Genomic DNA, 12,070 nt, shown 5'->3' on the forward strand with positions numbered 1-12,070 from the left:
TGCTTAATGGCCATTTGGATTTTGGCTTTTGTGAAGAGGCTGATCAAGTCTTTTTAACATTGGGTCTGGGGTCTCTTATACTCTTCTTTTATAGGGACATCTTGTTATTAACAACCTCTCCGGGTGACTTCGGAACCTAATGCCAGAGAACCATCTCTGAAGTTCTCTTTAAGTTGTCCAGTTTTCTTAAGGCATCATTTTCCTTTCTTCAATTCCCAAACCACAGCTCACTTTCTGCCTTGTGTCCTTCTGTTATTCAGGTTATAGATTCACTGCTTTCCTCTCAACTTTCCTTGAACTGCATGTGGCAGAAATGGACTTCCTGGGTTGAATATGGCTGTGTTTCTGTCATCGCAGTCTGGCTGAGTCTCCTGGTCTTTCTGTCAGCATTTTGTTATCACTGTAACCTTGCCAGAGATGCATGGGGTGGAGAAAGATGGGAAGAAAAAGAAGAGTGTGGGAACTCCCCCAGGAGGATGAAGCCCCACGGTTCCCCTCTCTTCTCCAACGCCTGCCTTTCTCCTCTCCCAGGAGCCCACAGGAAGGAGGATGTCTGTTCAGTAATTTTCTGTGCCTGTGTCTCAGGGATGTGTGTGTGGATGTGACCTGCTTAGGTCATCAGGGAGGCACTGTTTCCTATCCTTCTGCCCTCAATGTCTACTGTGCAACAATCTATCTAAGTACAAATGCTCCCCAATGGATGAAGGGACCTAAAAATTTTTACCGTGTCCCGGGGGTCTAAGAACTTGTATAATCCAGCCTTCATTCTAGAGATGAAAATAGTAGAGAATACTGGGGATGGTGTCTCCGTGGGAGAACCTGCTGGTCTGTTTTTACGCCTGGAAAGAGAGGTGTGTTCCTTCTAAAGAGCATCAAGAGATGGAGGGAGGGAAAGAGCATGTTTTCCTTTTTTGCCTTTAGTAGCAAAGGGGGTTCCCTCTTGCCACTCTTTGCCTCTGTGTACTGCTATTCAGAGGCCCAGCGTGGCAGGAAGTGGTGAGGTGTGGGAAGGAGAACAGAAAATGCTCAGCGAGTGCATGTGTGTCCTCCCTTCCCCTCCCCGGCTCCCGCTTGGGGGCTGGTGGACGGGGCCTCAGAAGGCTATTTACAGTATCATCACCATTAACGAAAATTCATCATGATTTTGTGTGCGTGCGTAGCAGAGTCTGGCATTTATAACTGTGAGACTGGCTCTGATAAGGATTTCTTTTTCCATTTGTAGGCTGGTTGTGATGGTGAGAGTATTGGAAATTGCCCATTTTCTCAGCGTATCTTTATGATTCTCTGGCTAAAGGGCGTTATATTTAATGTGACAACGGTGGACTTGAAAAGGTACGACAGGGTTTCTGCAGTATTGAAATAACTGTACCTAATTCCCTATACACACACACACACACACACACACACACACACACACAGAGACAGACACACACACAGAGACAGACACACACACACTTCTAGGACCCATGGGCGATATTGCAGGCACATCCACCCCAGGTCAGGACCCTGGATTGAAGTGGGAGTAGTGTGGGCCACACAGTAATTACAGAACAGGATCAGACATAATCCAAAAGGAGTGGGGGTTGAGGGTGCGCCATGAAGAGCCTGCTCTGCCAGTTACCGGTCGGCTGTGAACCTCTCAAAAGCCTGTCCGAGGGCTTCCCTGGTGGCGCAGTGGTTAAGAGTCCACCTGCCGATTCAGGGGACACGGGTTCGTGCCCCGGTCCGGGAAGATCCCACGTGCCGCGGAGCGGCTGGGCCCGTGAGCCATGGCCGCTGAGCCTGCGCGTCCGGAGCCTGTGCTCCGCAACGGGAGAGACCACAACAGTGAGAGGCCCGCGTACCGCAAACAAACAAACAAAAAACACCAGCCTGTCCGAGCACCACTCCTGGCTGATAACACTGGGGAGAGTTAACGTTTCACCTCTGTCTCCAGATAAAGGGCCACACTTTCCTCACCAGTAGGACAGTTTGTAAACCCACAATCGCCTTTGAAATTCTCAAGGGTGGTTTCTCTTAAACCGGGGAGGACACAGTTCAGCCTTGGAAATGATCCAAACAGTGGCGCTACCGACGCTGCCCTTCCCTCCCACCCAGGAAACCCGCGGACCTGCAGAACCTGGCTCCCGGCACCAACCCGCCTTTCATGACTTTTGATGGTGAGGTCAAGACGGACGTGAATAAGATCGAGGAGTTCCTAGAGGAGAAGTTAGCCCCCCCAAGGTGGGCCTCACCAAAACCCGTGTTCACCACTCGCTTGTCACTTCTCCCCGTTCACAGACAATTCCGTGTGTTGGTTTTCTCTGGCCATGGTACCTACTTCCCGAGTTGTACCTGTGATGTGCCACAGAAAGCACAGCGAGATTAGAAACGCTGAGCTTAGGTGGCTCGGATTTCTTTGCTCCACACCTGCAGTTTGGCGAATAGGGGTTGACGGCAGGAAGTGGGGAGGAAGTAGGCTGATGTCACGTGGGCGGGTCGCTTCTGCTAGAAGGTAAGGAGCGGGTGTTAGCACGCAACATCACAGCGGACTGGACCTGGAAGGGAACATTCTAGTCCATTACCTCTATTTCAGGAGGGAGGGAACTAGACCAGTAAGGCCAGGTGGGGCCCCGCATTCCAAGGTGAGAACAGTCCGTCCAGTGCTTTTCCCCTGGACGGCGTTGCTCTCAACTTTGAAGATGGAAAGATTAGGCAAACATTCAAGGGGCAGTTTTCATGTTTATATCCACTCAGAGAATGTCACTTCCTCCCCCTGCCTCACATCGTATTCTCCTAACTCAAACGTGGCTGATCTGTGATACTCTCATTTTGAATTTTTCAAGGTACCCTAAGCTGGGGACCCAACACGCTGAATCTAACTCTGCTGGAAATGATGTGTTTGCCAAGTTCTCGGCATTTATCAAAAACACCAAGAAGGATGCAAACGAGAGTGAGTCCCTCCCATCTTCCTGTTTTCTGCTTTGTACTTGGACCTCCACTCCACCTCTAGTGTGGCTTCTTATAAGATGTTGGGAATTCTGACTCGTTTCACAGTGGGGAGGGACCTGTACGTAGAAATGAGGAAAAAGTACCTCTGACCTTGACATGTGGGTTTCAAGAGATTGAGTGCTTCTTCTAGAGGTGGGGAGCCCAGAAAACCACATGTTTAGGGGAAAATAATCACCACCAGGGATTCCTTGCCGCACCATGGGACTCAGTATGAATGAAGCTTCTACTGGTGCTTACTTCATTATGTGATTTCCATAAAGATTTTTGAAGAAATGAATGAGTTCTAGAAGTAGCAGTGTTGTGTAGATGGCAGAGTTACTTTCCAGGCAGAAGTGAGTCCTTTATTCAGATCTCGTAAATCCACTTCTCTCTCTCCCAAGTCTCCAATGTCACCGGCCATGTCTCGGGAAGGAAGGGACAAACTCCTTCTTCGGTATCTAGAGAGAGGTGACCCTAACTCCCATGGCTCACGTTAGTCATTTTTTGCCCTTCTGTTTTAGTTTACGAAAGGAACCTCTTAAAGGCCCTGAAGAAGCTGGATAATTATCTAAATAGTCCTCTGCCTGATGAAATAGATGCTTACAGCACCGAGGAAGTTACTGTTTCTGGAAGGAAGTTCCTGGATGGGGATGAACTCACGCTAGCCGACTGTAACCTCTTACCCAAGCTCCACATTATTAAGGTTTGTCCTTCCTCTTACCTCAGGTGCTGAGTACATGAATGGGGCTTTGTTTCATTTTGTTTTCACTTGTGTTTTTGCCAGACATCGAAACGATCTAAAATGCGGACTCCTGAATTTAAAAATCTAGCTTGTTTCTGTTTGAGGCAGGCAAGCCCCAAGTTTCAGATCTGTGGATGACATTCTCAGGTGGTCCTCAGAGGTTCTCAAGAAGCATCTGAGAACGAGGCTCCCATCCTTCCATCCTCACTGCTTCTCTTTTCGAGTCTCACCCCCAGAGCCTAAAGAAAAGCTATGTGAAAGCAACTTGAGGGAATACATTGATTATACCTGGTGTTTCATGCTCCAGGCTTGGAGATGGTGTGTGGAATCTGCTAGTATTAAAATGTGAACTTGGGGAATTCCCTGGCTGTCCAGTGGTTAGAACTTGGTGCCCTCACTGCGGTGGCCCAGGTTCAGTCCCTGGTTGGGGAACTAAGATCCTGCAAGCCAAGTGGCCAAAACAAAAGAAACAAATAAACAAACAAAACAGAACAAAACAAAAAAACCCTGAGCCAACCTGGAAAATAAAAAAAGTGAATTCAGTCAATTGTTGGTGATGGGCAGGGTAAGTCTAGCCCTGTCTAGGGACAAGAGGGGGTTGGTTCCTATCACCGACCCCTACAGCTGGGGAGCATCTGACAACTCCTTGGCTGGACCTCTGCCAGGTTTGGCATCCTGTCTTCCCAGGTGGTTGACTTGGACTTGTGACAAGTCCACACTTGGACTCCTTAGTTATGGCTGCTCTCAGAAGTGCCCCAGCCTGTCTGTCACTTACAGGTGTTAGTTGTTATTATCATTATCACTGTTGCTACGTCCTTGGTCCTCAGTAGCCTCAGATTCCCCAGGAAGAAACTCAACCCCTGTTCTGGGGCATCTTTATTATTCAAATCCTACCAGCTCCAGAGCTAAGTCCTTGGTATAAGGATAGGGGAGATGGGAGAGAAGACACAGGGAAATACAAGCCAAGGACCCTGTGTTCTAATAACACATTTAATTAGCACTTAGAAATTTACAAATTAGGTTCACACAGTCTGTGGCATTGATGTCCTGGGGGCTACTAGCCACCCCTGGTTACTGCAAGTCATTCCCTTGCCTTTCTCTTCCTTCCCTACTCCATCCCAGTCCTTGCTACATTTTTCTTCTTTCTTCTGTCTTCCTTGTTGCACCCAGAGGGTACCAACTTGAAATTCCAGCCTTGAAGACACAGTTGATCCTGTAAGTGAATGTTCGTTTCCGTAGCTGTGCCAGTCCTCTGACACTTAAAATTAGCGAAAGCATCTCAACCTCTCAAACCTGCTACATTGGGGATATTCTAAATTGGACATCTGGGAGCCATTTTCCAACAAGTTATTTATGTAGTTGTGTTTGGTTTAGTCCCTTTACTGAATGTATTCTAATCATTGCTATGACCAGTGCGACATGACAGAAGCACATGGAGGTTAGGGAAGGCAAGAGAAATACACACACACACACACACACACACACACACACACACAATTGCCACTTATTTAGCCCCTATAAAAAAAGAGAGTTTAAAATGTCAGTAGAGGGGGTAAACTTCAGAGTAAAATAAAGCAGTCCATGGCTCCAATATAAGACCTAACTGCAAAATCTTCAAAGCCAGTTAGCACTCAAAATACCAAGAAGCTTAGTAATCTTCCAGGATGGAGCATTTCTGAAAGGAAATGAGAATCAGTGTAAAGGAATTTATGGTAAAAAGATGAGAGAATAGAGGAATTTATCATATATTCCCTTCCTGAAACCCAGCAAAAACATTATGAAGGACTAAAGCATTATCTCCACCTTTTATAAAACTAGACTTAGAAACTTCAGCCAGTGTGAGGGGTCACAGAGCCTAGGCATGCTTCTCTAGATCCTCAGCAAGGTTCAGATGTCTCTAAAAGTAAATATTACAGCCCTGAAATGCCCAACCCAGACTTCTTTGTTTGAGGACAGGGCATGGAGTGGGCCACGAGAGAGGCAGGACCATCCCTACAGAGCTGAGATCTCTGTGGAGGCAGAGTTGAAGGCGGAACTGTTCAGAGGCGCCATCTGTATGCTCACCACCGTCCTCTAATGCAAAGGTACAGGGAGGGGAGGTGAAGGGGAGGAGAGAAGACAAGTGGCATTCTGCTTTGTGACTGCTGAGCGGAGAAAAGAAACAAGCTCTGAACGAGTCAAAAGAGAGACTGTAAATTATTTGAGCTCCACTTTTAGCCATGGTGACTGCTTCCTAATCTGTGAACCTCAGAATGGAGGATGCACTAACCTTGACTTTGACCCTGACTCTAGCCCTAACCCTAATGTGTCCCTGGGACAGAGTATAGAGCAGTGTTTGATGAGCGGGTGTTTGAGGGTAAAATCCATATTGGTCTACCTGCTGCCCTGCCTCACTCCCTTTGCCCACCACACTGTTTTTAAACAAATGGTAGGTCCAATAGATCCGCCCATTAAAAGATGGTTAATAACCAGAAAGAATCCAAGTGGGATTTCTATGTGGACAGAGACGATCCAAAAGGAGGGGGGAAAGGTTAAAGAAAGAACAAAAGAGGAAAAGGCAGATGAGAAACACGTATCTGATAAAGATTGCTCCAGTAAACCAAAGAATTTTTCAGACAGATACTTCTCTGTGGCCTCAAAAAAGTGAAGGAGAACCTTTGGTGAAAACGCTCAAAGACAAGTCACAAGATACCAAAAAATATAATGTCACAAGGAAGATGAGAATTAAGCTGGTAGAACTAAAAAGCACCCTTAAAGAAAATAATTTCAGAAACAAAAGTGATGTTAGAAGTAGCAAGAAGTGGAAAAAGACATTGCAGAAATTCATCAGACATCGGAGGATGGGACTGAGAAAATTATCCCAAATCAGATGGAGAAGAAGCACGAGGTAAAGGGTAATTAGCAAGACCCCATAATCAGAAAAAAGAGAACAGGAAAGAAAAAAGAGAGAAAAAGAAGGCTCAAAGTTAAATTATTTTGAACTAAAAGATGACCTGAACCTTTAGTTTAACATGTCATGATTAGAAAAATATTGCCCAGAACAAATCAACACACTATCACATGTTTGGTAAATTACTGAAATTTGAGGATAAAAAAGAACCCTTTGGGGTGTCTAGATGATGATGATGATGATAATGGTGTTGATGGTAATAATAATAATAGTAGTAATAACAGTAATAAAAGATAAAGCCACCTACACAAGGAGGGAATTCAGACTAGCCTCATATGTCTCTAGGACCACATTAAAACCCAGGAAACAGTGGTTTAATAGTTAAAGGATTAGAAGAAAGGATGTGTGATGTAAGAATTTTATATCCTTGTAAATTGTTGTTTTTACCTAGACTTCTGGTCTCAATGAAATAAGCACTCCTGAGCCATTTTTAAAAATAAAATTGCTATATGATGAAATAATAAAAAATGATAATAAAATAAGAATCCAGGAACAGAGAAGGTGTGTGGTATAGAAGGATTAATGCTAAACATAGAACCTATTTAAGTCTAAAACCAGAACTAAGTCTAAACAGCAGTGGGAATTCTAGCTACTGGCAAGAAACAGAATACAGTAAACTTGAATGTTTTACACCATTGGAAGGAGGGTAAGGGAGCAGAAAAGAAAAGAAGTGTAGGTATACTAATTTCCTCATTTGTCATTATCAGGAGTAAGTAGAGATCACCTAAAGTTGATAAATCAAGAAATCAAGAATTCTTATTATTTAAAGTTATATAAGAAACCACTGGAAGAGTTAAAACAGACCATAAACCACCAGGAAGGGAAACACATACACACACATGAACACAAAAATATTCACAGAAAGTTGGAAAACAAAGTATTACATTCATGAGATATAATACAAATACAAGCTTACGTCTACGAAAGGCATATAGATGACAAACTTACTCAGAAATGCTAAAATAAAAGGAGGGGCAAAGCTAAGCCAGGCAAATGCAAACAAAAGGAAAGCAGAATTCTTGACATCAACATCAGTAAGTTTGAATTCAAGCAAAAGATGTTAATTTAGGAGGCTCTCTGAAAGTTCTGTGGTCTTGTTTTATTGCATCAATAACTCCTGGCCTCCGAAATCTGAGAAATAAGTCCCAAAGATCTTCTAATTGGTGATCCATTCCATGCTCACGCCATCCAAATGTCCCAGGAGCCAATACAATGGAAAGGAACAAAGCAGAACGGGCCGTTGTAACCCTGGGTCCTTGTTATGGGATGAATCATGTCCCCCCAAATTTATATGTTCAAGTCCTAACTCCCAGTACCTCAGAACGTGACCTTATTTGGAAATAAGGTCTTTGCAGATGTTATTAGTTAGGGTGGGCAGGATGCGCCCCCTAACCCAACATGACTGGTGTCCTTATAAAAGGGAATTTGGACACAGACACACCAGCACAGGGAAAACGCCATGTGAAGATTGGAGCTGTGCTCCCACAAGCCAGAACCTGGGGGAGGGACCTGGAACAGGTCCTTCCCCAGAGCCTTCAGAGGGAGCCTGGCTCTCCTGACACCTTGATCTTGGACTTCTGGCCTCCAGGACTGTGAGAGAAGAAATTTCTGTTGTTCCAAGCCACCCAAGCTTGTAGTGCTTTGTTAAGGCAACTCCAGGAAACTCATACTCTCTCCAACGGTATACACCCTCCTTTGTGATGAATTCCCCAACGGTACACTTCCAGCGAGAGGAAACATCTCACATCACTGTGTTTTCACGATGTTCATTCTCAGCTACCCTGTCCGTACATCCACTATTTCCACAAGAATAAGAATAAGGACTTTTTGCACACGGTAGACCCACAGTGAAATGATCCTGTCAGGGGCAGAATGATAGGAATCCACAGGAGTAACATACACAGGTATTTGGGATTTCAGGAGGTGAGGCTCGGCAAATAGGAAAAAGATAGGGCACTTCACAGTGATCCTGGCACAATCTAAACTGAAGATCCAACATGAACCTCAGGCACCAAATAACACAGCAGCAGAACACAGGGAGAGAAAACTTCCAGCAACACAAAGAGAAATCCACTGGAGTACGGAGCAGATTCATGCCAGTGCATCACAAGGATTGTTTGTGATAAATTGGTGGGCACGGTTGTGTAGAGCCTCTGTTTTGAGTCCCACGCTCAGTATGCCCCGTGCAAACTCAAAATGCAACTCAGAGCAGCCCAAATGGCTATAGGATGACATGGCAACTTGAGAAGCAGAATATATTACACGCATCAAAAGGATGGATTGTCTGATCTATCTGCCTATGTTAGTGGGTTGTCCCTTTCTGACTATTTCCTCTTCATTTTCAGATCGTGGCCAAGAGATACAGAGATTTTGAATTTCCTTCTGAAATGACTGGCATCTGGAGATACTTGAACAATGCGTATGCTAGGGATGAGTTCACAAACACGTGTCCAGCCAACCAGGAGATAGAACACGCATATTCGGATGTTGCAAAAAGAATGAAGTGAAGTCGGGGTGTTTTCTGTCTCATCTCAGTCGTATGAGCTAGACTATGAAAAGAGTGTGCCCTTTGTGTTTCCCTCCCAATAACCATCCTTTGCAAAACAATGCCCATATTTTAACAGTGCACAGGCCATAGCGTGATCCACTCAACACCAAATGATACATAGTCTTGTAATTTGTCAACTCGTGTATCTGAATAATACCAGTATCTGTTGTTATACACACCGATTATCCAGTTTATATTCATTTATGTCTTTAACATTCTGGGACCTGCAACACATGCCCTAAATATCTGTAATCCACAATATTTAGGGTGTGTGTTTTGCAGTTTAAGTTTCAAAGCAAACAAGGTTCGGTTCAATTCCGCCTTTATTTAAAAAATTGTATCTGTCTCTGATAGTTTTTAATCATGCATAGCCTATTTTTTTCTGCTCTAAAATAGTAGTTTAATTTTTTTCAGAACGAAAACTTTGTAATTACAAATTACACGCTTATTTTAATATTTTAAAACAATGTCAGAGGGTATAAAGAAGAAAGAAAAAAAATCACCTAAACTTTCACTACACTTAGATAACTACTGATAACTTACTGGTGAACATCTTCCAAACCCTCAGACTCTCTCTTTCTCACACACACATTCACACCGCACATAATTTCATGCCTCCGTGGTATTGTGTTAGTTTCTTTTCAAGGACCGGTGAGGGGACCCTTGGTAACGCCTTGATGGTCAGCCATAGAGGACCTAAAACAACAGATTCAGCAATGCAGAGCTCAAGAGGGCGCTTGTGGCCAAGTTTCACAGGGATGGAGAACTGTAGGAACACAGACCCACAGGGACTTGCAGGGACAAGCGGGGACCGGAAGCCATGGAGGGTCCCCACCTGCCTTGTTCCTGCCTCTGTGATGCCACTGCCCCTGGTTCCAGGGAGGGGATGGAGGAGGGTGCCTGTCGGGGGCCTTCTCTTGCTCCCCCCACCTCATAGAGACCATGCCTTCAGGAGGACTCGACATCAGCCGTGTGTTGCAGAACCTCCGTGCCCTGTGTTGGAATGTGGACCAAGCACACCTTGATCCCTTCTGATGGCCGCTCTCTCCAAGACATAACAACACTGCGGCTCTTCAGCCATGATGCCGTGTAGGGCTAGCCCGGATCTGCTTGCTTCTCTGCTCTCTCTAGTGTCATTTCGAGGTCAAGCAAGGAAAATCCAGAGAGATTAGATTCATGGCGACTCCTCTTGGGCATGCTGGGGAGGAAGTGGAAACTGCTGAGTCAAAAGAGTTTCTGGTTCATCTGTGACTTGCCCTGCCCCATCCGTGAGCCAGCCCCTCAGGCGCAGCTCCCTGTGGGCTGGGGCCCGGCTCCTAATCAGGCCTTGGAGCACAGAATGGGAGGCTGTTTCCACACTCATCAAGACTCATTGGGTTTGAGTGTTATCTGCCAGGCTGTGTCCCTTTGACATTTGTACACACCTTCCGGAAGACCTGCTTGTCCGGTAGGTGACAAACGCTCGTTAGAAAAAAAATACATGCACCTGCTCACCAGGCGATTCATTTGGAAGAGAGGAAAATGCATTAACAGTAACCGTTCTGGGATTTAGTGAAAGATGTCTAGTGAGAGAAACAAAGTCCTTGAGATGGTGGCCACTTTCTCTCCCCTCTTGCTGGGTGCTACAGTTTTACCGGGGGCGGCCGGCCCCAGCCCTCCACTTGCTTTGTTAGCCATGTATTTTTGGAGGTTGTGTCTAGCGTGTGCCACCATGATTCCTGTTTCACATCTGTTTAGGAGTCAGATTTTTAAGGTGACTTTTACCGTGTTACATTTAAACTTAGTAAATGAATTGACTACCCGATGTTACTAGTGCAAACTTTGTATTTTTAGAGGTTAAAGTAATCTCCATAAACTCCGTGATGCCTTAAAAATTAAATGAATTATGAAAGTGTTTACATGGAACCAATATCTTTGATTTTTCTTTTTTTTACTTTGCATTCTCCACTGAGATGTTGTGTGTGTGTGTGTGTGTGTGTGTGTGTGTGTGTGTGTGTATATCATTTCACCTGATCCCTTGCCTGATGGGAAAAGGTGTGGAGTGAGTCACAGGATATGATTTGCCCCAGGACACACATCACTAAAATCACCCTGATCCACGCCATCCTAGGGATAGTCCTGTACTATAATTCTCTTTTAAAAAGGTAGGATGGGATAGGAGTTAATACTTACAGGAACTTTAGAAGGGGGACCCCACTGAGACTTAAAGAAATAAAATGAATGGGAATGAGCTTCCTTTAAAATGGCAAGAGCAACTTTGAACCAGAGATAATCAGTAATTGAATTCGAGATTATCTGTATTTGAATCGTGACCCACAAAGACATTCTAATGGAGCCTTAAAGAGGTCTGAAAAAACACGTGTGACCTTTCCTTGTCCAGGTGGCTGAAATAGAAGCCCTGCGGACTGTTCCATTTTTAAGTGTATTTGTAGGAAATCGGCTGGTTCCTGGCAGCCTTCCCCTCCCGGGGGCCCTGCCCTGCACACCCCCTTCAGAGGCCCCTAAAAACCTATTCATATGTGGGAAGGTGGGAAATATTCCAGGGCTGTTCAGCTAGCTTAAAGTCTTTATTAGGTGTGGGTTTTTTCCAAACGACATGCATCTGTTCTTCCAAACGTACCATGCAGAGTGCAAATACAAGTTGTGAGTGCAGCACTCCTTTGAGGCTGATCGTGGGAAGGTTCTCAGGCTGAGGGGATTCCGTTCTTGCTTTTAGTTGCCCAAGAGGCTGGACAATTCAGAAAAAATTCGCTTTACTTCTGAACATAGAATCTCCAAATGTAGGCTGAAAAAGAATATGTGTCACAAAGTTGTACTTTCTGGACACGGTCCAGCAAGTAGGGATGGAACGATAGAATTT

General features: G+C 44.9%; 1 protein-coding gene across 1 annotated transcript in view; it reads left to right on the top strand.

The window, feature by feature from the left end:
- CLIC6 (CLIC family member 6) overlaps positions 1–11,098 on the top strand; it is a 43,524-nt gene extending 32,426 nt beyond the window's left edge. Inside the window, exons 3-7 of the mRNA XM_024758417.1 lie at positions 1,223–1,332; positions 2,098–2,223; positions 2,826–2,932; positions 3,492–3,673; positions 9,008–11,098. Of these exons, the coding sequence (XP_024614185.1) occupies positions 1,223–1,332; positions 2,098–2,223; positions 2,826–2,932; positions 3,492–3,673; positions 9,008–9,169 (687 nt within the window). The 3' untranslated portion in view covers positions 9,170–11,098. The remainder of the gene's footprint in view (positions 1–1,222; positions 1,333–2,097; positions 2,224–2,825; positions 2,933–3,491; positions 3,674–9,007) is intronic.
- The last annotated feature ends 972 nt before the right edge of the window (positions 11,099–12,070 follow it).

This window comes from Neophocaena asiaeorientalis, unplaced genomic scaffold (genome assembly GCF_003031525.2).
Source record: "Neophocaena asiaeorientalis asiaeorientalis breed wild unplaced genomic scaffold, Neophocaena_asiaeorientalis_V1.1 scaffold45, whole genome shotgun sequence".
Classification (NCBI taxonomy): domain Eukaryota; kingdom Metazoa; phylum Chordata; class Mammalia; order Artiodactyla; family Phocoenidae; genus Neophocaena; species Neophocaena asiaeorientalis.